Source organism: Ahaetulla prasina, chromosome 14 (genome assembly GCF_028640845.1).
Source record: "Ahaetulla prasina isolate Xishuangbanna chromosome 14, ASM2864084v1, whole genome shotgun sequence".
In the NCBI taxonomy this organism is placed as follows: Eukaryota; Metazoa; Chordata; class Lepidosauria; order Squamata; family Colubridae; genus Ahaetulla; species Ahaetulla prasina.
In genome coordinates this window covers 2,810,724-2,836,276 of record NC_080552.1, presented here as the reverse complement: position 1 = coordinate 2,836,276, position 25,553 = coordinate 2,810,724, and the positions used below count along the sequence as shown (strand labels likewise).

At 43.9% G+C, this 25,553-nt stretch overlaps 1 protein-coding gene across 7 annotated transcripts in view; it reads left to right on the top strand.

The window, feature by feature from the left end:
* Positions 1-25,553, top strand: part of ARHGAP17 (Rho GTPase activating protein 17) — a 78,509-nt gene that overhangs the window by 35,785 nt on the left and 17,171 nt on the right. For all 7 annotated transcript variants that reach the window (XM_058157214.1, XM_058157213.1, XM_058157215.1 and 4 more), the window contains exons 3-11: positions 9,820-9,924; positions 10,602-10,678; positions 12,227-12,338; positions 12,505-12,581; positions 14,611-14,722; positions 20,560-20,628; positions 20,760-20,841; positions 23,973-24,100; positions 24,951-25,062. In XM_058157214.1, the coding sequence (XP_058013197.1) occupies positions 9,820-9,924; positions 10,602-10,678; positions 12,227-12,338; positions 12,505-12,581; positions 14,611-14,722; positions 20,560-20,628; positions 20,760-20,841; positions 23,973-24,100; positions 24,951-25,062 (874 nt within the window). The remainder of the gene's footprint in view (positions 1-9,819; positions 9,925-10,601; positions 10,679-12,226; positions 12,339-12,504; positions 12,582-14,610; positions 14,723-20,559; positions 20,629-20,759; positions 20,842-23,972; positions 24,101-24,950; positions 25,063-25,553) is intronic.

The following is a 25,553-nucleotide window of genomic DNA, read 5'->3' as shown; positions in this document are numbered from 1 at the left end:
CCCTGCAAATTATTTAGGTCAGGAGTGTCAAACTCACGGTGTCAAGTTGTTGTCACATGACATATCATGACTTTTTCTCCTTTGCTAAAATGGGGGTGGGCGTGGCCAGCACATGACGCATCCAGCCTGCAGGCCGCAAGTTTGACATCTCTGATTTACATCCTCAGTCATAGCATGGGATCAGCTACATACAAGAGTACACACATATTTCCATCCCCAACCAGTGTATTTCTAGTGTTACCATAAGCATGTATTAAAAGTATGTTCTGTCCCCCCTTCGCCTCCGTCCGAGTGATGGCTTAATTAGCCAGCACTATCAGCTCTGGCATCAGAATAGCGAGCATCTGCCAAGTGTCTCTGTTCAATCTCCCTCGACGCCAATGAGTCACCCAGGAACAAACTTCAGCTCTTAGTTAATCAATTGATTTGCCTGCTACGATGAGGCACAGCAGTTTTTGCTGCCTTTATATCCTGTGGGGTGTGGCTCCATGACTCAGCACTTCCTAGGCCTGCCCCACCCCTGCTTCTGTTGTTCCCTCCTCTCCTGCCTACGAAACCTAGGGTCCAACCAAGCCTGATTGCTATCAGCTGGGTCTGAAGGCGTGGCCTGGGGGGGGAAGAGTCAGGGGACGGAGGCCTCATTATCTCTTCCACCTGGCCTGCCTCTGGCTCCTGGAGCTGAGCCAGGGAAGCAGGTGCTTCCGAAGTAAGTCCTGACGGCCCTTCCCCCTCACTTTCCAAGTCACTTTCTGGCAGGAGGCCCGGCTCCAAGTCATTTTCTGGCAGGAGACCCGGCTTGGGGGGCGCAGACACAACAATGTGTTTTTGTAGAATTTATTATAAATCTGTAAATAAATTAAATAACCAAGAGGACATCAGAGATCCTTGCCTTATTCCTTGCTCAGTGCTGAACAATTTTCAAAACATTCCGCTGATTCCCACACACATTTTCTTTCCATCACATTCCATTCTTGCTCCATTCAGCAAAGAACTTTCAACTATATATTTGTTTGAAATATTACATAACTCAACCACATTCAACTTGTTATATGCTCTCTCTAAGTCAGGAAAGGTCTAGTAAACTTTCTTTCGCATACTAGCACTTTTCTCAGCAATTCACCGAAGAGCAAAAATCCACAATATTCTTTCTAAACGTTGCTAATTGCATAAAGATGCAACATTCTTACAACTTTCCTGTTTCAATCACCTCTCATAATCTTTTTTTTTATTACTTTTTTTTTTAACATTACAAACAAAAAAGAAAATACATTATTCCACCCTTGTGCTATACATAAAAAAAGGAAGATTTGGGTCTTCGGATATGTCCTCATGATTGCCAAAATCCACGTTCTCGAGGTACATTATAGATGTAGCTGAACATAATGGTGATAAAATTGGTATAGGATCATTGGACATTTTTAAAGCTTTTGATTCCGTACAATGGGAAGCTATTAAAGTAATTGTGGAGGCTTTAGGCTTTGGTAACAAGTTTATACATGTTATTTCAAAATTGTATCAAAAAAGTAGTGCAAGAGTGAAGGTGAATGGAATATTAACTGAAGAGATAAAATTAGAAGCAGGTACGAGACAAGGATGTCCCTTGTCCCCAACACCTCTCATAATCTTATGATTAGATACATCAGTCTGAGATATTATTCCACATCTAACCTTGCAACCATGCAGATTTGAATAGAATAGAAATGTGAGCTGAAATTCAGAGAATGCAGACACCTTTATCAAGTCCAAGCTTCCATGTTGTCCCTTTCACGCACACGAAAATCTCCAAGATGCATCTAAGGTTCTGCTCAGAATTTTCAGCTAAATCTAGTTGAACTTTGGAAAGGAAGAGTTGATGGGCAGAGCTTCCTTTACAGTCCTGCCTGTTGTGGTTGTGCATAGAGGGGGATTTTCTTTCTTCCCTCAGATGTTGTTGCAGATTCTGGATATTGTCTTTGCTAGCACTCAGGTTTTTCACTGTTTCTTCCAAAAGACAATCAAGGCAGCAACTCCTTCTGGAAAACCTGTCAAGTACTTAACAATCTGGTACCCCTAACCAGAAACGTGAATAAGCATGCATTTATATTTTTCATATTATCCAAATAAAATTGGCACTAGAAGCTGTTCCAGCAGCAGTACCAAATATGTGTGTCAGCCTCTGAAAAGCTGAGACATATATTTGGTAGGATTTTAATTGGGGATTAAAGCATTAGTTACTTCTGTTATATTTCTAAAGTATTTCCATGCAGTAGAAAGAGAAGGTTCCACACTGTCAATTCTCTCCTGTTTATTCTGTGCATTTATAACTTACTAGATTCCATCTTAAAAATTTGGTGATGTTCACTTTATAAGCGTCAAGTGAAAGCGTTAAGCTCTTTTCTTTGAATAATGTTACATTTTAGCTTTCCTTCATGTATTTTTTCACGTATCTTTTCTTTTATGTACACTGAGAGCATATGAACCAAGACAAATTCCTTGTGTGTCCAATCACACTTGGCCAATAAAAAAAAATTCTATTCTATTCTATTCTATTCTATTTAAGTTAGGTTATGGTCTACCCAAATCAGAGGAGCAGGGAAAAGATAACAGATTTGTCAATATCCCTATTTAAATATCTGCATTTTTTTCTCAAGTTTTCCCTGCATTCTCCTATTTTGTTGCCTTGGTAATCCTAAGAAATATTTGGAGGCGTGGAGATGGAAGGAAGCCAGGAATTCTCCTCTCCAACTATTGGCAAAGGCTTTTTGCAGGCATGGCTTTGTTGGCTCTGTGACACCCAGGCGGAATTGCTTATTCATCCACTTGCTGGGCAGAAACTTCCAAGTTTTGTCTTAGGCCCAACCTCACACGCTGTGCCTTTTGCCAAATGTTTCTGTTCTTTGGCATATTCTCCCAAGCGTGTTCATCGTTTCCAAAGTCCTTTCCAACAGAAGGAAGTATGTCATATGTTTCTGTAAATACACTTAAATGGCTTATTGGTCTCAAACATAATATCTGCAAACAGCTCTGACTAAGAGGCGGGATGCACTTTTTGGATTGACAATTTGCTAGTCTGTGATAAGAATTTATTGATGTGGACTGACAAACACCATCCTGCACGATCAAACAAGCACCCGGGTCCAACTGTTTTCCTGTCTTCATTTATTGTGTCTTGCCATCTTTGCTTTGGCCTTCCACACAGGCGTTTGCCGTCTAATGATAATAATATTTGCAATCTATGGCTGTGAAGGTTGGACCATAAGAAAGGCTGAGCGCCAAAGAATTGAGGCCTTTGAACTCTGGTGCTGGAAAAGACTCCTGCGAGTCCCTTGGACCGCAAGGCGATCCAACCGGTCAATCCTAGAGGAGATCAACCCTGACTGCTGTTTAGAAGGCCAGATCCTGAAGAGGAAACTCAAATACTTTGGCCACCTAAGGAGAAGGAGGGAATCACTGGAGAAGAGCCTCATGCTGGGAAAGATTGAGGACAAAAGAAGAAGGGGACGACAGAGAACGAGGTGGCTGGACGGAGTCACTGAAGCAGTAGGCGTGAGCTTAAATGGACTCCAGAGGATGGTAGAGGACAGGAAGGCCTGGAGGAACGTTGTCCATGGGGTCACGATGGGTCGGACAGGACTTCGCAACTAACAACAACAACAAAATAATAATAATAATATGGAAGGAGTCGTGTAGGAAAATAGATTAAAATAAAATCATTTGTTCAGCAATAATTTTAAATTACAGTTGGAAGCCAAAATAACAGAATTAAGTGATTCTTAACCATAGTGGGTTTTTTACATTTATTTATTTTATTTTGTCAAGCATATATAAGATAACAGATAAGAATGTAAACATGATTTTGAATACATGAGAAGGATCCGAGTAATTGTGGAGTTCCTGGTGCTCCCTGAGCTTGCTTACAGATGCTTCATTACCTGACTAGGTATCATCCATGCTAATCAGTGTGAAGAACATGGTTGTGCCCTGTGAAGAGGGACAGTTGTGTGGAAGAATGAGCTGGGTTCACTTTAAGTTTCCTCACCAATGGTGTCCCCTGGTCTTCAACTGAGAGCTGTGGAAGAAGCTGGGCAGGAAGATTCGGTTCTCGCTCCACCTTTGTTGGTGGGGGGGGGATGACTGTGAGCCATTTGCTCCCCAGTTGCAGCATTTGGCTCTACTAGTGGGGGACACACACACACAGCTCCAGTTTGGGAGGAGCCCAGCCCCACCTCACGACCCACAGCGAGTTTCCTCTTCTGCCTGAGCTGCTTCGCTTCACTGGACTATAGCTAGATTCTCCAGAATAGCAATCCCCCTGGGGGTGCTGTCTCCTCCCTCTGCTTCTCAGAAAGGACCTGCTGGCAGATGGCAGGGCTGGGTCTCCCCATCTCAGCATTATCAAGCAAGGGCATCATTTAGCGGGGGTGGGGTGGGCAACTACAGCAATGGCCTGTTGACTCCCAGAATCTCTGAGAACTGCACAAGTCTTTGCCAGGTTTGGAGACCCTGTTATAAGACATTTTTTTTTAAAAAAAGACAGCATTTAAAAGTCTTAAGGAGATTCCTATAGATGCAGCTGAACCGGAGTTTTTCAGGTTTGCTCAAATGAAAATGTTCCGGAAGGCTTCCATTTAATCTTCCCCACTCATAAAAACATAGCAGGAAAATAAAATGAAATTTATATGTGGAGATTCCCAGGCAAACTTGGTGAACGCGCTTTAACTTCTCAGACCTTTGGACAAAAGCTCTTTAAGAGAATGTGCGTTGCTTATCAGTTGTGTCTTGCCAACAGCCTCTCTTTTACAGCACAGGTTCTTCTACACAAAGATTTTGTTGTGTGATTCCTCATTCATATGGTTTTTGGTAGACTCCCATGATAAAGGCCAGATTCATGCATCATGGGAAGCTATAATAACATTGACTGGCATTGATTTTAAAGTAGCATGCTGCAGGAATCCTGCCCTGGGTAACTGTGAAGTGTGAAAACAGTTCAGTAATTCACTAAATTAATATAATATGTGAAACCAGCCGGTCTTTTATTTTGAATCCTTTCCTCTATTACAGCTTCCATTCCCACCCCACCCCCTCAAGGAAAACTAGGCTGCCAGGAGCCATCCATCTGGAAGCGTTCAGTTTCTTAATTAAGAGTTGTATATAGTTTCACCCCCTCACCTGGCAGTTCTCAAAGTTCAAGTTCCCATGTATGTGTATGTTATTTTCCCCTTTTATCTGTGACTTTACGATATTGATACTGTTAGAATAGAATAGAATAGAATAGAATAGAATAGAATAGAATAGAATAGAATAGAATAGAATAGAATAGAATAGAATAGAATTTTTATTGGCCAAGTGTGATTGGACACATAAGGAATTTGTTTTGGTGCATTTGTTTAGTGTCACAGCTGCCAGTTCCCTAGCTGAGGTTGGCCTTCATAGCCATCAAGTTCTTCCCTTCATAGGTTGGCCTTCATAGGTTGGCCTTCATAGCCATCAAGTTCTTCCCAAGAACCTAGGTGTCATGTACCAATGTGCTCTATATGCGGATCCAAGCACTGTGACATTTTGTAATTGAGATTTTGTGGTGATTTTGTCAATGCACGGATGTTCTAAGTGCTGCCTAACATATGGCAAGCCAGAGTGCTGATCGCCACTGGGACCATCGTGGTTGGATTATGCCATATATTTTCAGTTTTGAATACTTTGTGATCTTCAGTTCTCGTATTCTGCTATCCTCTGGTATTGCCACATCAATTGTCCACTTTCTTCTTTTGAATCACACTTAAATCTAATGTGTTATGTAAGTCATTCACAGGTTTTATTGCTATTCACCTTCCCCTCTAACTGTGGTAGAAATTGACCATATAATGCTTTTCCTTCAGATGTTTTGGGATTGCACCTAAGAGCCAGAGCACTTTAGCTTCTCCATTTTCCAGTCATGTTTTTATTATTTCTATGTTCATGTTTTGTTTCCTGTTCATGTTCAGTAAGTTCCAATATTTAACATGCATCATCAATACTTGTCCTTGGCTCTTTTACATGAACAGGGAATGCACGTGTTTCATTCTTTGACTGTTTGACTTGAAGTAAATATCTGCCTCAATTCTGCAAGGGAGGTATTAATCTATCAATATCACTACAGGGACGTCATGCATTGTGAATAGCCTTTAGCTTTCTTCTTTTTTCCTTCTTTTTTTTGGCCCAAACTGTCCAGTTCAGCTTGTGTCCAGTTAATAATTCCAGCAATGTATTGTATGACAGATATGGCTCAGGTATGGTTAACTTTAATGGTGCTTCCACCATTCAATTTTATCTTCAGCACTTTTCCCACTCCTTGGATGTATTCTTTACTAATCACATTTTTAACTTCTTCATACTTGATGTTATCCAACTGTAAAATGCCCAGATACCTCCAGGCTTTGTTCTGATGGATTGGACATTCAGCATTTCAATCCATTAATGTTTGTGACTTTACCCCAATTTATTGCTATTGTAGCACATTTCTTAGACCAAATTTCATTGCTATACCTGTACTTAAAATTATTGCAGTATTATTATACTATATATTATAATAAGTAATATTGTATTGTTATAGTTTGGCACACAGTCAGCCAATGTTTAGACCAGATTTGGGATCTTTATCTACCTATTAAGTCCTTTCCAAGGCCCTGGAATAGGCAGATGTTGTCTGATGGTGTATTGTCACAGGATAGAAACTGTTCCTAGTGAAGTTATGAGCTGTCTTTTGCAATTGATTGATAGTGCTCTTGTCAGTGCCTCTCATAGTCCAAGTGGTGCTCCAGATGTTTAGAATTGCACCCAAGACCAGAACATTTTAGCTTCTCCATTTTCTTCGTCTATTTGTTGATTCTGCGAGTTCTTGCCCGCAAGCAAATGGTATTTCTTGCAGATCTTCCAATGCCCCACTCTGTTGTCCTGCTCTTGTTTGTAGGCAGTCTGTGTGATCTTCTTGTAGCAACTAAGTAGATCACCGATTGTTCAGCTTCTTTGCAGAAGCAGCATTTGCTGTCTGTTGCTGTCTTCTCAGTTCTGGTTTTATATGTTGATAAGGTTTGGTCTTGTGGAATTAGCCCCTCTGTCTCTTTCTTCAGCTTTCCTACTCTTTCCTGCCCACTGCCAGTTTTTGCTTTTGCCTGCTTTTTTTATGTACCGGCCGTGTAATATTTGCCCTGCCACGTCTCTTTCCTTCTGTTCTTCATTTGCTCTTTCTTTTGGGCCAGTTTGGTCTCTCTAGTACTCAGTAAGCCTTCATGGCATAGTAGCTTCACTGCATCTTCTTCACTGTCCTTCAGAGACTCGTCATCATCATATTATTATTATCATCATCAACATCATCATCATCTATTCGCAACAGTATGAAGTCACAGCTGCCAGTTCTCCAGCTGTTGTTGGTCTTCATATGCACCAAGCATCCTTCAATAACCTAAGATGTCATAACATGTCAGTGTAGTACTGGGGTGTCAAACTCGACATGCCACGTTGCCATCACTTGGCATTTTGTGACGTTTTTCCCATTCGTGGAGCTGGGGCGGGCATGGCCTGCGGGTGACGCATCCAGGCTGCCAATTTGACACCCCTGATCTAGGATGTCCTAACATGTCAGTGTAGAATATTATTATAGTGTACAGATAGTCCTCGACAACACTTCGTTTAGTGACCGTTTAAAGTCACCTTTAAATTGCAATTTGCATACCGAGCAAATAGATCAACAGATGATGCTATTAATATGGCTCTGCACTACATCCTACAACATCTTGAGTCTCCAAAGACCTATGCAAGGGTCCTTTTTGTAGACTTTAGTTCAGCATTCAATACCATCATTCCAGACATTCTTCTAACTAAACTAAACCAGCTACAAGTACCGGAACAGACTTGTAAGTGGATCACAAGCTTCCTAACAAACAGGAAGCAGCAGGTGAAGCTAAGCAAGATCACATCAAATACCTGTACAATTAGCACAGGGGCCCCCCAAGGCTGTGTGCTCTCCCCACTTCTCTTCTCTCTGTATACCAATGACTGCATCTCCAATGATCCATCTGTTAAGCTACTGAAGTTCGCAGATGACACAACAGTGATTGGTCTCATTCGAGACAATGACGAATCCGCATATAGACGAGAGGTCGAACGACTAGCCTTGTGGTGCAACCAAAACAATCTGGAACTGAACACACTCAAAACCGTAGAAATGGTGGTAGACTTTAGGAAAAACCCTTCCATACTTCCACCTCTCACAATACTTGACAACACAGTATCAACAGTAGAAACCTTCAAATTTCTAGGTTCTATCATATCGCAAGATCTCAAATGGACAGCTAACATCAAAAACATCATTAAAAAAGGACAACAAAGAATGTTCTTTCTGCGCCAACTCAGTAAGCTCAAACTGCCCAAGGAGCTGCTGATCCAGTTCTACAGAGGAATTATTGAGTCTGTCATTTGCACCTCTATAACTGTCTGGTTCGGTTCTGCAACCCAACAAGAAAAACACAGACTTCAGAGGATAATTAGAACTGCAGAAAAAATAATTGCTACCAACCTGCCTTCCATTGAGGACCTGTATACTGCACGAATCAAGAAGAGGGCCGTGAAAATATTTACAGACCCCTCGCATCCTGGACATAAACTGTTTCAACTCCTACCCTCAAAACGACGCTATAGAGCACTGCACACCAGAACAACTAGACACAAGAACAGTTTTTCCCCGAAGGCCATCACTCTGCTAAACAAATAATTCCCTCAACACTGTCAGACTATTTACTGAATCTGCACTACTATTAATCATCTCATAGTTTCCATCACCAATCTCTTTCCACTTATGACTGTATGGCTGTAACTTGTTGCTGGCAATCCTTATGATTTATATTGATATATTGACCATCATTTGTGTTGTAAATGTTGTACCTTGATGAACGTATCTTTTCTTTTATGTACACTGAGAGCATATGCACCAAGACAAATTCCTTGTGTGTCCAATCACACTTGGCCAATAAAAAATTCTATTCTATTCTATTCTATTCTATTCTGAGAAAAGTGAGTTATGACTGTTGCAGCATCCCCATGGTCACATAATTAAAATTCAGCCACTTGGTAATTGACTCATATTTATGACGGTCCCGAGGGGGGTTTCATGCAATCCCCTTTTGCGACCATCGGACAAGCAAAGTCAATGGGGAACCAGATTCACTTGAGAACTGTGTTACTGACTTAACAACCGCAGTGATTCACTGAACAACTCTGGCAAGAAAGGTCGTAAAATTCATTTAACAACTGTCTTGCTTAGCAACGGAAATGTTGGGCTCAATTGTGGTCATAAGTCAACAACTGCCAATATTGGCTTAGTATATTATTCCAGGCTGCCCTTTCAACACACTTTATTCAACGCATGGTGGCGGCAAACCTACTCAATACTCCTGCTCGTATTTTTCTCCCAGCAATGACTCTGAAACTCACTCACTCTCTCTGAGTGAGTGACCCAAAGTCACCCAGCCGGCTTTCATGCCTAAGGAAGGCCTGGAAGTCACTTCCTTCTGCCTTCCAAGCCGACACCTTCATCACTGCACCAAAGTGGCTCTCACCAAATACTTTAAAGTTCTAAATAAAAATGTGAGCATGTAATCGGGTATGGAATACAACTCACCCTGCGCATGATACATAGAACTGAGGAAGGAGCATTAGGTAGCTGCATAGCTTGGGGGATGAAAGGGAGCAGACCGAAAGGACAGATGAAAGAGCAGTTACATTTGGGCATACAGGTAGTCCTCGACTGGCGATTGTTCATTTAATGACATGCCTCGCTTTATCCTGTCCCGTTTGCTCTCCGGCTAGATTGAGCGGCGTCTTGACAACGTGAGGTCCGTTTGCCACAATTCCTGTAAGCGGCTCGTGATGTGTTTGCAAGGACAGTATGGAACTGAGGCTGAAAAGAGACACGTGAGTAGCCCTTCCCTGTAGATTTCCCCTCTCCAGCCCCTTCCTGTGCGTCCCTATTTCCTCTCTTCCCGCAGGATAGCAGAATTGGCCTTGGTGTTCTTTTTTTTAAATTTATTTACTACTTTGTATTGCTCTAACATGCAAAAAAGAAGAAGAAGGAACTACAAAATACGAAGCCAAAAATAACGAAAAGAGAAAGAAACCCCTGCAAAGGAAGCCTCCACCACTGCCCAGTTGCTTTGCATGGGCTCCCAGCTTCATGCAGGGTGAGCCCTACAGGCCCTCACCCAGCACAGCCTCTCCTCCTCAGAGCGGCTTCCTTCTCACCAGATAGCGGTTCTGGGCCCTCGTTTCCGATGCACAGAGCAGCTTCGAGAGCCTAGCAGAAAGGCCTGCTTTCGTTTGCAGGGCAACCCACGGCTTCCCCAGGAGAGACTGGCAGAGTGTGTCCTTTGCATGCCCCATGTTGTTTGTCATACCTACCTTTCTGGAGCTGACATTTCTCAAAGTCTCTGTCCAACCATCAGAGCTGAGCTTTCTTTCCTCCTTCCTGCGATTGTCCCCTGATTTCTCTCTCAGGTTGTGCGTGTGAGCTGGCAGGTGCCACGTTTCGTCCTGACTGTTAGGAAGTTTGGAATATTTACCTTGCTAGGAGCTGCCTTTCTTTTCCTTTGCAGAAGAAGCTTCCCCTCACGACTTTCGCTCAGAACATGCAGGAAGGTGCCCAGCAGCTCAGTGAGGAAACGCTCCTGGGGTAAGAGCTGAACCTCCTTTCTGGAGTTGCCCATCATCCTTGGGCTCTTCACAAATTGAGACACTGCAGTCTCTGAGGGTCAGGCTCACTTTCCCCTTTCTGCCATGTAAGCTGTCACCTCACAAAACACAGTTGCTGAAGAAGCCATCTTATAGTCATGGATTCTTAGAGCAAGAAGCTGTTTTCATGTGGCTTTTAGCAAAATGGCAAGTGGCTCTAAGCATTGCGTGTCCCAAAGACAAGGTGCATCAATCAATCAATCCGAATTGCCTCAAGGCTGTCTTTCATATGGTCACCCCTTTACCTTAAAATGTCCTCTGAGGCCCTTTAGATGCCCCACCAGCAAAGACTGTGGATGAAAAGGGGGGCAGGGCCTGGCTTATGGGTGGAGTCCAATTCCTTTCCTCAAGGAATTGGTCTGGCGCTCATTGTGGGCCCACTGTTAATAAAGCCTGTCCTGTTTGTTTGGGATTGAAGTTTCTGTAAAGTTGCTGCTTATTTACACAGTTTTCCTCCTCTTATTGGTGGTTGCTTTTATATTTATTGTTTTAATGTTTTCAATTGTAATTTGTGTCGCGAAGGTTCAGTCCAGCCGGAAAAACAGCTCAGCAATCATAAGTGAACAAAGTGGCCAGCCCTTAACGCCTAAGAAGTCTTCAGCTTTCTCCTTGCTAAACAGCAGCCAAATTTTCTCTTCTCCCTGTGCAGGGAGTCCTCGACTTACAATCACAATTGAGCCCAGAATTTCTGTTGCTAAGCAAGACAGTTGTTAAGTGAGTTTTCCCTCATTTTACAACCTTCCTTGCCGCAGCTGTTAAGTGAATTACTGCAGTTGGTAACACAGTTGTTAGGTGAATCTGGCTTCCCCATTGACTTGGGTTGTCAGGAGGTCGCAAAGGGCGATCCCATGACCCTGGGACACTGCAGCCGAGCCAGTTGCCAAGCATTTTAATTTTGATCATGTGGCCATGGGGATGCTACAACAGTTATAAGCGTAAAAAATGATCATAAGTCACTTTTTTCAGTGCCTTTGCAACTTCGGTCACTAAATGAACTGTTGTAAGTCGAGAACTCCCTGTATATGCAGCAGACCATATTTTTTGCACACTTTTGAAACCCAGAGGGGCAGAAACGGCTTAATCTTTTGTACCTCTACAGCCATTCTTCCCGTCTGATGATTTCAGCCTGAGAGACACAGTTGGGTTAGCACAGTCTGGACCAGGAGTCTCCAACCTTGGCAACTTTAAGCCTGGAGGACTTCAATTCCCAGAATTCTGGCTGGGGAATTCTGGGAGTTGAAGTCCTCCAGGCTTTAAGTTGCCACGGTTAGAGACCCCTGCTCTGGATGGTTCCTTTAACCTCCCCTTAGACTCCTTTTTCCACAGGCACCTCTGAGAGTAAAGGCTCTCCCATCCATTCACACCTTCCTGAGCTGCTTGAGAAATGGTTGGAGAATTGTAACAAGTTAAAATATGCAAAATAAATTTTGCTCCTTCCACTCTTTTGTGCAAACCGAATTAAGCCAATGATGGTTTTCTTTGTTTGTAGGAAAATGCTGGAGACTTGTGGAGAAGCGGAGAATAGACTTGCAATGGAGCTCTCTCACCACGAGATGCAGGTTGAAAAGGATGTTTTGGAACCACTGAATCAACTCAGCGAGGTAAGCGGCTCCAGCTGTCCCCATCGGTCCTGACCCAGGCGTCCCCGCATTCTTACCAGGAAGAGTAATAAAAGCAGCAACTTTTGGGGAGGGTGAGAGGGTTGGATAAATATAATAGTTGTATAGTTAGTGTCAAATGTCAGTTTCCTGTTGTCTCTGCTTGCAGATGGAAATCCCCAATATTCAGAAACAGAGGAAGCAGCTTGCTAAGCTGGTCCTAGACTGGGACTCTGCAAGAGCTCGGTAAAGTACAACTCTCCTGTTCCTTTTTATGCTCAGGAAGTCTCAGTTCACCTTCCTTGCCAAGCACATTTGCTCCAGAATTGACCTGAGGAATCCTTGGCACTCTCTGAGCTTGGCTGTTAGTTTGCAGATGTTTCATTACCAGGGTGGATTTGATTTAAATAAGTCAATTTAAATCTCTAGTAAAAAGGCTTGATTTAAATCAACTCGATTTAAATTATAATTTATAAAGAGCAACGGTCATCTCCATCCCGTAGCAGCTCCTCCTCTGACCTGCTGTTGACTCACCGACAGTCCCATCATTGCAGAATATGCAGCCTCATGATACATAACTGAGCTCCATTTCATGCTGAATAAATTAAATTATAAATGTATCTTAAATAGAAAACTATATTTAGACAGATTTTTATTCCAAAAGCATTTTATTAAAATAAATTTGATAAAAATAAAAATAAATTTGATTTAAATTAAAAAAATCCATTTTTAATTTTTTTTTAATCATCAATTTTTATCCACCCTATTCATTACCCAAACTAGGTAACACCATCCGGGGACCTAATTTGGGTAATGAAACATCTGCAAGAAAGCAACCAAGCCCAGAGAACCTCAAGGACCCCTCATTTCAACCGTGAGCTACAAAGATTCTAGTTGATCTTCACACCACATCCGGCCTTCGGAGGAGAGAGAGACTGCCGTGTCTCCTCACTTAGCTTAGCTGCCCTGGAGATTATCAGCTCCCATCCAAAGTCAATGTACCTATAGGCATGTTTGCGCCATGAGTAAAAGAAAGTGTTTCAGTGAGGTGGATTTATTGTTCACTACGGCAACATTAACTCTCCCATAATATGGTAATCTGGCACAGAAGACAGCTTTCTGCTCGAGTAGCCAAGCGGGCTCCCAACTGAATTCCAGTTGCCACAAGCCCTTACCCATCAGCCACACCATCTCTGTGCCAGAATGCAATAGAATGGATCCTCTACTGTCAGTAATGTTGTCATGCTTTGAATAGGAGCCCACGTACATTAGCAGTAGCGTGGCTTTCTAGGTCCCACATCTATGTAGCATGCAGTTGGCGTGACATGTTTACTTAGTTGGCGTAAAAGACCAGACATCTTCCCCATAAGTTCTGTCTCGAGGATATATTCAGCTCATGGACTCTATTTCTTCACTTCCTGCTTGCCTCTTCATAAGTAGTTTCATTTGAGGATCCTGCTCTGTACAAGATGCCTCTGCAAGGAGAACAAAGATTCACTATGGAAGAACAGGACTTGGGCAGGGTGGCTAGAATAGAATAGAATTGAATTCTTTATTGGCCAAGTGATTGGACACACAAGGAATTTATCTTTGGTGCATATGCTCTCAGTGTACATAAAAAGACAAGATACATTCGTCAAGAATGTTAAGGTACAACACTTAATGATAGTCATAGGGTGCAAATAAGCAATCAGGAAACGATCAATATCAATATAAATCATAAGGATACAAGCAATAAAGTTACAGTCATAAGTGGAAGGAGATGGGTGATAGGAATGATGAGAAGATTAATAGTAGTGCAGACTTAGTAAATAGTTTGACAGTGTTGAGGGAATTATTTGTTTAGCAGAGTGATGGCCTTCGGGGGAAAAACTGTTCTTGTGTCTTGTTGTTCTGGGGTGCAGTGCTCTATAGCGTCATTTTGAGAGTAGGAGTTGAAAGAGCTTATGTCCAGGATGCGAGGGGTCTGTAAATATTTTCACGGCCCTCTTCTTGATTCGTGCAGTATACAGGTCCTCAATGGAAGGCAGGTTGGTAGCCATTGTTTTTTCTGCAGTTCTAATGATCCTCTGAAGTCTGTGTCTGTCTTGTTGGGTTGCAGAACCAAACCAGGCAGTTATAGAGGTGCAGATGACAGACTCAATAATTCCTCTGTAGAACTGGATCAGCAGCTTCTTGGGCAGTTTGAGCTTTGGAAGTTTAGGAAGACCATTCATCCTTCATAAGTGTTTTCTCCCCTGGAATTCTTTCTGGATGTTTGCTTTCTCTTATACAGGTGGAACCAGGCCCACAAAACCTCAGCTACTAACTTCCAAGGGCTCCCATCTAAGATAGATTCCCTCAAGGAGGAGATGGATGAAGCTGGAAATAAAGTAGAGCAATGCAAGGTGTGTTCTTAAGTGAATTTTTGCTCCAATGTCTGATGGAGAATTGATGGATGCTTGGAGAAGTTTTACATTTCCCTGCCTAGTAAAATGGAGATTCTCAATCATCCAGGTCACGGCTGTATCAAAGGCGTTTTTTTCCAAAAAGCAGCTGGACTATCTTGAGTTTTTTTCTTTTAAAAACATTTCAAAGGAACTGAAACTTCAAAGGAACTGAAACTTAGAAATGAAGAAGCTTCTTGGAAACATTTTCAAAGGAAAAAAAAATCTAAGAAAGTCCAGTTGCCTTTGGGGAAAAGCACCTTTGGGACACTCAAAACACCCAGGACAGAAGGCCATGTTCTTGATTTTCAGGGGAATTGTCACCAAAAGGATTTTGCACCTGGAGCTTACTTATTGGTGTCTTTTATGCCTCTCACAGCAGCCTAGCAGGTGAATTCCATTCAGGACAGAGGAAGAGGTTCCTTGCCTGACTAATGCCAGCCCTGGATGAGAACTGTTCTTGGCCTCCTGAGAACGGCATTCCTCCATCTCAACAGTTTTAAGACTTCAATTTCTAAAACTCCACATACATCTTAAAGAATGAATAAATCATTTATTCTAAGAATAACGAATCTTAAAGCATTCTGGGAGTTGAAGTCTCTGAAGTTGAGAAACCCTGCTCTAGAACTAGTAGGAAGGAGCTTTTCAGTCAAGCTGAGTTATACCGCCCTTGAGGGGAGATGGGCAGTCTAGAAACAAACAAATACCCCCATTAGCTCTTTTGCTTGCTTGGGTTTGCTGTCCAACGTTATATTTGAATTGCTGCAATTCGGCGCTCAATTCTCCTCATAACTTCCTTCAGAGATGCTTTTTCATACAGTTCTCCCAGAATTGGACTTACCCTCAGTTAAGAGTGGCATTGGTCATCTGCTCAGTTTTTACACTTCTCTCCCCAAAAGTGTTCAGGTCAGGTGATGGATGGATCTGTGAAGGCAACAAAGTGGCTCAAAGTCTGCCAAAAGTGATTTTTTTTTTAATTTGCATTTATATCCCGCCCTTCTCCGAAGACTCAGGGCGGCTTACGCTATGTCAAGCAATAGTCTTCATCCATTTGTATATTATATACAAAGTCAACTTTTTATTGCCCCCAACAATCTGGGTCCTCATTTTACCTACCTTATAAAGGATGGAAGGCTGAGTCAACCTTGGGCCTGGTGGGACTTGAACCTACAGTAATTGCAAGCAGCTGCTGTTAATAACAGACTGCTTAGTCTGCTGAGCCACCAGAGGCAAAAAGTCCCCTCTCGATACCAGCGATTCCATTGGAATCTAAGCAGCTGCAAACATCACTTGATAATTGGGATCCAGGGAGAGGTAAGAATCTTATAATGACAACCAAGCTGTCCATGGATCATAATTTACCCAATTAACCTTCTCTAATCTTGCCAAATATTTACAGCCTTAAGATTAGAAACTACACCCACAGCTGTGATCAAGAGCAGATGTCAGCCAATCTCTGTGGAACAAAGCCGGTGTTCTTGTGTTTGATTTAACACATTACCACTAAAGTCTCCATAAAATGAAGGGCAGACAATCCATTAGTCCAGATGAAGAAAAAAATACAGTGGCTAGCAGCAAAGATACAAATGTGAACCATTTTGAATTTTCAATATTTCTGCATAAATATGACCTAGAACATGGTCTATCGTCCACACAGATCCTAAAGCTAGGTCAGGGGTCTGCAAACTTGGCTCTTTTAAGACTTGTGGACTTCAACTCCCAGAGTTTCTCAGCCAACTTTGCTGAAGACCTCAGCCAGCTTTGCTGAAGTTGAAGTCCACAAGTCTTAAAAGAGCCAAGTTTGCAGACCTCTGACCTAGGTAAAGAGAACCCAGATAAACAAATGAGTTAAAAATGTACACCTGTTTGTTCATTTCTTGAGGAAAATGATCCAAACTCCATATTTGTGTATGGCAAAAGTATGTGAACCTCTCTAGGATTACCAGTTCATTTGAAGGGGAAGTTAGAGTCAGGTCTTTCAGTCAATGGGATAATAATGAGGTACAAGTGTGGGAGAGCCTGCCTTCTTTCGAGAACAGAGTTCTGGATATTCACTATCAAAGTCTGATCTTCACACCATGGCTGTATGGAAATGTATCATGGTGTAATGGAATGTGAGAATGACCTGGAGGGAAGAGTTGCTGCCCAGAGAATGATCAGAAGAGAGAGAGAGGGACAAGTGGCTTAACAGTCAGAGAAAGGGATTTAGGAAGGACCCACCCAGATTAATCAGGCTATAAAAAGAGATGGTAGCAGATTTGTACTTTCAGACTGGCAAGATTCTGTTCATTGTAGCTTTACAATAAAATAGAATTAGCCCATCTGGTTGTGTTTCCTGCCTGGTTTACCTGGAAATGGCTGACACCTGGCTTGAACCAAGGAGATTTTTGAGGACCTTTTGAAAGACAGTTGATGCTCACCAGGCTGGAAAAGGTTACAAAATTATTTCCAAAGAGTTTGGACTCCACCAATCCACTATTGGACAGATTATATATATATAGAGGCAGTTCAACACCATTGTTACCTTCCCCAAGAATGGTTAACCAACCAAGATCACAGCAAGAGCAAGACTATAATACTCCAGAAGGTCTCAAACCCAGGGTAACCTGTAAGGAACCAACTCAAACTGGTGAATGTCAGTGTTTATTACACCACCGTCAGGAGAATGCCGAATAGCAGTGGTGTGTATATCAAGGTTGCAAGGAGAAAGCCATGCATCTCCAAAAGGATATTGGTGCCCATCTGCTGTTTGCAAAAGACTGTGTGGATAATCCAGAAGGCTTTTGGAAGAATGTTTATTTATTTATTTATTTATTATTCATATTTGTATACCGCCCTATCTCCCGAAGGACTCAGGGCGGTTCACAGGCAAATAAAACATTCATATACACATTAAAATAACCATTAAAAAACTTATTCTAATGCCAAATTTTAAAATATAAATATAAATATTAAAACCAATTTAAAACCCCTATAAATTTAAAATCTAGGCCAGTCCTGCACAGATGAATAAATGTGTCTTGAGCTCGCGACGGAAGGTTCGGAGGTCCGGAAGTTGACGAAGTCCTGGGGGGAGTTCGTTCCAGAGGGTGGGAGCCCCCACAGAGAAGGCCCTTCCCCTGGGCGTCGCCAGACGGCACTGCCTAGCTGACGGCACCCTGAGGAGTCCCTCTCTGTGAGAGCGCACGGGTCGGTGAGAGGTATTAGGTAGCAGTAGGCGGTCCCGTAGATAACCCGGCCCTATGCCATGGAGCGCTTTGAAGGTGGTTACCAAAACCTTGAAGCGCACCCGGAAGGCCACAGGTAGCCAGTGCAGTCTGCGCAGGATTGGTGTCATACGGGAGCCACGAGGGGCTCCCTCTATAACCCGCGCAGCTGCATTCTGAACTAACTGCAGCCTCCGGATGCCCTTCAAGGGGAGCCCCATGTAGAGAGCATTGCAGTAATCCAGGCGAGACGTCACGATGGCGTGAGTGATCGTGCATAGGCATCCCGGTCTAGAAAGGCGCAACTGGCGCACCAGGCGGACCTGGTAAACGCTCTCCTGGAGACGGCCGTCAAATGGTCTTCAAAAGACAGCCGTTCATCCAGGAGGACGCCCAAGTTGCGCACCCCTTCCATCGGGGCCAATGACTCGCCCCCAACAGTCAGCCGAGGACTCAGCTGACTGTACCGGGATGCCGGCATCCACAGCCACTCTGTCTTGGAGGGATTGAGCTTGAGCCTATTTCTCCCCATCCAGACCCGTACGGCCTCCAAGCACCGGGACAACACTTCGATAGCTTCGTTGGGGTGGCCCGGTGTGGAAAAGTACAGCTGGGTGTCATCAGCGTACAGCTGGTACCTCACACCGAAGCCACTGATGATCTCACCCAGCGGCTTCATATAGATGTTGAACAGAAGGGGCGAGAGGATCGACCCCTGCGGCACCCCACAAGTGAGGCACCTCGGGGTCGACCTCTGCCCCCCTGTCAACACCGTCTGCGACCGATCGGAGAGATAGGAGGAGAACCACCGATAAACGGTGCCTCCCACTCCCAATCCCCCCAACCGGCGCAGCAGGATACCATGGTCGATGGTATCGAAAGCCGCTGAGAGGTCTAATAGGACCAGGGCAGAGGAACATCCCCTATCCCTGGCCCTCCAGAGATCATCCACCAACGCGACCAAAGCCGTCTCAGTGCTGTAACCGGGCCGGAAGCCAGACTGGAACGGGTCTAGATAGACAGTTTCATCCAGGTGTAAGGGAAGCTGATATGCCACCATACTCTCTACAACCTTCGCCGCAAAGCGAAGGTTGGAGACCGGACGATAATTACCTAAAACAGCGGGTCAGGAAGGCTCCTTGAGGAGGGGTCTCACCACCGCCTCTTTCAAGGCGGCCGGGAAGACTCCCTCCACCAAGGAAGCGCTCGTAATTGCCTGGAGCCAGCCTCGTGTCACCTCCTGAGTGGCCAGCACCAACCAGGAGGGGCACGGGTCCAGTAAACACGTGGTGGCATTCAACCTACCCAACAACCTGTCCATGTCCTCGGGAGCCACAGGGTCAAACTCATCCCATAAAATGTCACCAAGACCACCCTCAGCCGTCTCACCCGCGTCACCGCAATTTTGGTCCAGACCATCCCGAAGCTGAACGATGTTCTGAAGATGGTTGCGAGCCAAATATACATTTTGGAGTTGAATGAAAAATATTGGTTGAAAGGCAAATCTTTGCATTCCAGGATAAGAACCAACAAATGTGATGGTGGCAGCATCGTGGTTTGGCTCTGCTTTCTGTGTCTGGACCAGGATGACTTTCATCATTGATAGAATTAGGAATCCTGAATTGTATTACCAAATTCTAGAGTCAGAGAACTCTGATTTGAAGCTCAAGAGAAAGTGGATCATGCAACACGACAATGATCCCAAATATCCAATTGGTAGGACCAAAGAATTGTTAAAGCAGAAGAAAGTCAATGTTTTGGAATGGCCGAGTCAAAGTCTCAACCATAATCTTATAGAAATGCTGTGAGAGGGTCTGAAACGGGCAGTTTGAGCAAGGAAGCCCACCAACATCCCTGTTTTATGTTACAGAAATATTGAAAATTTAAAGGGGTTCACCAACATTTAAGCATCACTGCATGCTTCCTTTTATCTGATTTTTAATAAAGTGTAGTGTGTAGTTTTGTTTATACTTTTTGCACAAATTATTTTGATCATGTAAAAATGGTAGGAAATTTTAAGCCAATATTGAATCAGTTTTCCTGTATTAATTGTATTGGAGGCAACGGACTGTGATTATACACATTTAAAATAGGCACAGGAGACAATGAATGCAAGATACAGAATTCATTTTTTTCTGAAAGGGAAGTTTTGGTAAGGCCATTGATTCCTGGACCTTATGCTCCTCCTTACGCAAGATGTGGTCATTTTCACGAAGAATGCAAAGGACCCAATGGGATTGTGGTTTGCCTCCCTTTTCATGTCCTAACTTCATTGTCCTGGAGGCCTGATTCAGGATCTGTCTGCCTGTTCACTTTACTCAGCCAGATTTCTGTGCCTATCCCAGAGGGCTGCTGGGTAAGGCAGTGGTAGGGCGTGTCAAACTTTTCAACTTTCAATTTCAAAACATTATGGGTGACATGCCTTGGGGATTGTAAAGATACTTTGGTTACTTTAATATAATTTAGATGTGCTTGGTAAGTAACTACAGAAATGCTATAACATTTTAACCTTTCGTTTGTTTCATCTGAGGCGGTGTCTTCTGTTGCTAACATGCATCTTTTTTTTCCTACACCCCTTCCCAAAATCTCCAGGACCAACTTGCTGCAGATATGTATAACTTCATTTCCAAAGAAGGTGACTACGCAAGGCACTTTGTCTCGGTGAGTAACTGCTCCCCGGGTAGCCTACCTTATTCTGGGACATGCATTTTACCTGCTTAAACCTTCTGTCTGTTTGCTGTTCTGTTCATTCAGTGCTAACTTTTGTTTTAAAATATGGGTTTTGTTCTCAGTTATTAGAAGCTCAAGCAGATTACCATAGAAAAGCATTAGCAGTCTTAGAAAAGGTGCTCCCTGAAATCCAGGCCCATCAAGGTAAAGTAACTCCATGCTCTGCCTCCTGCTTTGCCTGTGCCATCTCTGCACTCTTCCTCCTCCTCCTCCTTCTCCACCTCCCAGTTTACTTCGCCCCCTTTCCGCATGCTGTCCTTCTTGAGTGAAAACACCGGAGTTTTCTTAATGATGCTTAATCTTCCCAAATTATCCCTTCCTTTTACAGCTGCATCCCTGAAACCCTCCCAGTTCCCTCTTAATCCACTAACCAATCCCTAGGAACTCGTCTGAAGCTCCTCCAGAGCATTACCATTCCTTGGACAGGTGAGGCATGACAGCCCACTCCTTGGCCAGTTGGCGGACCCATTGTCTCTCTCCCGGTACCTGGTGCTTTTCCTCAGTCACCTTTTTGGGAATATGTGAAGTTCTTGGCGAAGTCTGCTCTGATCAGCATCTCTTCCCAGAGATGTTGGATCAAAGCCTCCTGCTTGCAAAAGTTTTTGTGTGGAGTCCTGCCCTTAAAGATGGCACATGAATGCACATGCAAAACAGCCTTCTTAAAACATGGCTGCTGGGAAGCCATTGCGACTTCCCAATCACCGACCTCCAGAACAATTTAGCAGATCCTGCAGGGAAGAGGAGGAGGAGCTGTTTGACCTTGAAGCTTTCAAAGATAGAGGAATCCCACAAGTATCCCAATAAATAGCTGGTTAGCTGAGCTACCGTTGTCCTAAGAAGGCTGAATTGTTTTTCTATCTGCTTTGTTTGTTTTTTTAAATTTATATGCCACCCGGCTCACTCTGAGAAGCAACTTTGCCATCATATAAAATATACTGTAGGCAGTTAACAATAAAAATGGCAACAAATATGAAATCACGTAAAAATCAAGTAAAATATATAGTATTTAGTTTCTCAAGGTAAATTAGTCGTGGCTGTGGCTAACTAGCCCTGAAATGACATGTGTACTGCTAATATTCTAAACTTCAAAAAATGAAACACTCCTTTACAAGCCACCGATGAAGGCCATAGGTTTCATAAATTCATTATGTGAAGCAGCGTAATGAGGGAGGGAAGTTACCCTAAACAGTGGCAGGTTCTGCCTTCCAGGGATGGACTTTGTGGTCCTTTTGAGACTGCCAAGCAACAACTCCCACCCTCTGACCTTGCAGTTGGGGCTGCTGGCCTTTGTAGTTCAGCAACATTAGAAGAGCATTGTTGTTGTTGTTGTTTTCTTGCCTTGCTGGGCACCAATGCTGAAGGTTGTGATACAAGCACAGCTTTGCAGAAAGCATTATTTCAGGGTCTAGTTTCTCTCAATCTGTTCCATCCCAGCCTATTGGAGAGGTTTAATTCAGGGCTGCATGGAGCCAGGTGGCTTCTGTGGCACCTTCCAACGCTGCTTCGGAGTGGGCCATCAAGTATTCACCATTTTTGTCTGCAGGGGGTTGAAGACAGCATCCCATGTCTCGGAGAGCTTCCAGACTTCTCCTTTCTAAGTTCTTCCTGAATAACTAACCATCTGCTCAGGCGCCTCTGTCTTAATCTCTTGATTTGGAAGAGAAGAGAATTGAAAGGGTGTTAAATGTACTAAACAGACTGGAGAGAATTGAAATTATTTCTCTGGGCCATTTGGCAAAACTCACATCACTCTCCAGATTGTTTAATTGAGAAAATATATTTATTTTTTTATTTATTTACTCGTTGCCCAATCAGCTTGAAGCTCAGGGTAACCTATGCAATTACAAACTCTTTTTTTTTTAATTGCAACTTGGGACTTCCAGCAGCTCTGGTCAAAAATAGTCCAAATGGTCAGGCACGTGCACACACGCATACAGACATACACGCCTAACCCAGAGCCTCAGAAGGAAACCTGGGCTTCAGAGCAAAGTTGAAGTCACCCATAATTGGGTGGTGGCTGGATTGCCAGCAGTTGGATTACAATATTGCAATGGAAAAAGCTGTTGAACAGCTTTCTAGGAGCCCTGATGGCCCAGTGGTTGGAATGCAGTATTGCAGGAAAACTTCCCACTGCCAGGAGTCATCTGTCAAAAATGGTGTAGGGCAGGGGTGTCAAACTTGCCACAACATGTCGCGTGACATATCACAACTTTCCCCCCCTATGCTAAACTGGGGGTGAGCATGGCCAGCATGTGATGCCCGCAGGCCGCAAGTTTGACACCCCTGGTTTAGAGTCTCCTGCTTCAGCGGCGAGTTGGACTATATGACTTATAAGGTCTGTTAATCTGTTAAAGAGCTCGATCCTGACCGGCTTAAGGTTGACTCAGCCTTTCATCCGAGGTCAATAAAATGACCCAGATTATTGGTGGCAAGAGGCTGACACTGTAAACCACTTAAAGTGGGCCGTGAAGCTCTATGAAGCGGTATATAAGTCTAAGGGCTATTGCTATTTCTGATTGGACAGAATTGTCACCATCTTTTTTCCTGGGAGGAAACTCTGATCACAGAGAAATCACCTTTCCTTTCAAGAATAGCTCACCTGGGCCACGTAATTCAACGAGGGGTGGCTCTTCCTGCCTTTAGCTACCTGCTCTCACCCCTGTGGCAACCCACCCTGCTTTTAGCATCCCTTGCCACAAAGACCTCAAGGACTGGCAACCATAGCAAGAAAAACTGAGGAAGGTTTACTGCTTAATTAAATTACCTGATAATTGACAGCATGCCTCAATTGTTGTTGCAGCCAACATCACTATCTTGTTTTAGTTCCTGGTCCCAAATCACATGTTTTCTAGCAACTGTATTATGTTTTCTGACAAACTGCAAAAAAATCTCCCTGGGTTGATTATCTGTCATTCGATTTTGCTCCCTAAGCATGGTGGTTGTGGCGGCATTCTGGCATTCACCTAAGCAGTTCCGTTGGAAAAGCCCAGCCCAGCCCCACATAGCATAGCAGCCAACTCTCTTGGTCAGCTGAGAGCCCCGTCCAATCCAGCCACCTCAGCCTGTATACTTCTAGATTGATCGCTCGCAGGCTGCAGACTTGGCTTCTGGTTCTTCCCGGGGACAAAATTTAAAGGGCTCTGCCATCAAATGGTTCAGTTCTTCTTGTATGATGCCTAAGGACCACCATACTGCAGATCACTTCCCCCCCCCCACATTCTGGATGGTGGTTTCCCAGTTTTGTGGCTGATTTTTATTTCTGCTTCTCTAACTAGACAAATGGACTGAGAAACCAGCTTTCGGGACCCCCCTGGAGGAGCACCTCAAGCGTAGCGGCCGAGAAATTGCTGTCCCCATTGAGGCCTGCGTGATGATGCTCTTGGAAACAGGCATGAAAGAGGAGGTGGGTGAGGGGTCTGAGTTGTCTTGGGCTTCATATCTAGGCCGATTTGCTTCCCCTTCAGGCTCATCCATTCGCCTTCTCAAACATGGGTGTTGGAGCAGAAAGCTGCATGCAGGTTCAACATCGTATTTTGGTATTTAGGAACTTGGTCCCTACCTCTGTCTGCATCAGGTGTCTTTCAGCCTTGTCCCCAGGACATACAAGAATGGATGCCCTCCCCCACTCCCACCCCCAAGAGCCACAGCTTCTTGCAGCAGTGGTGTGAGAAGGAGCCCACATTCCGTCTCAGATTTTAGAAAGTGTTGGAACTGTTGACCAATCAGGATTTTAGGGGGAACAGACTTAAACCGCAACAAGAAGGGACATACAGGATGTCCGAGTTGAGGTCAGAGTTCACTTGTGAAAAGCTGTCAGCTTTGTGGCCATCATTGTAGCATCCATTTGTTCCGGGGGGGGAGGCGGGGGGGGGATGCTCCTGTTTTGAAGCACAAGTTCTGTTCACAGAATATTCCAAGAAGAAATAGGGAAGAGTCACTTAGCTGAGATAGGTTTTCGAGCTGTCTTTTGCCATAATGGCCTAAGAAGGACAGAACTTTCTCCCAGCTGATCCTCCTGTGTCTGAGTGGCTTAAAGAAATGGCATCACGTTCCATCAGGATCTCGACGGCCCCAGCTCAGCGTGTCCCCAAGTGGTGCACGAGCTCAGCCAAACTGACTCTGGTTTCTTCCCGGATGTCTTGCAGCATCAACGTCTTAGAAGGGAGATCTTTTTTCTTGAAATGGGGAGTTAAGCAGTGTGGATCCCAGAGGGACCTTGGCTAAGGGAATGGTGTGTTTCCTCTCCTCCCCAGGGCTTATTCCGCATTGCTGCTGGAGCCTCCAAGCTAAAGAAGCTAAAGGCAGCACTGGACTGCTCCTCCTCGCACCTGGATGAGTTTTATTCAGACCCTCATGCTGTGGCTGGTAAGTGGACCCCAAAAGAAGAGAGAGAGAGAGAGAGACGGACAGCACTAATGGGCATACTTTTTTGGTGGCTTCAAAATTGGCCACAACTGAGGTCCTCCCCATTGGTTGCTTTTCTCCATTAGTTTCTGCCCCACTTGGTGAATTTGTTCCAGACTATTTCTGCTTCTTCCCCCAAAAGTGAGATATTCTAGGGGTCCCCCTGTGTCTATCATACTATTAAATGTATTAAATGTGTGGCCTGAAGCATGACTCTGGGTGGGGGACATTGATTTCCATCTGTTACCTCTTGTCCTGCTTTCGGATGCTTTGGTGAATAGGTTAAATCCCCCCACTTTCTCTGTGACAGCCCTTCATATATTGGGACACTATCCTATGGCTCCTAGTCCTCCTGTTTGTTAGACTAGACATTCCTGCAACCATTCTACATACATTTTAGCCTAATGATCAGTCCCCTAAACATCTATGTTGCCTTTCTCTGCACTCTTCCT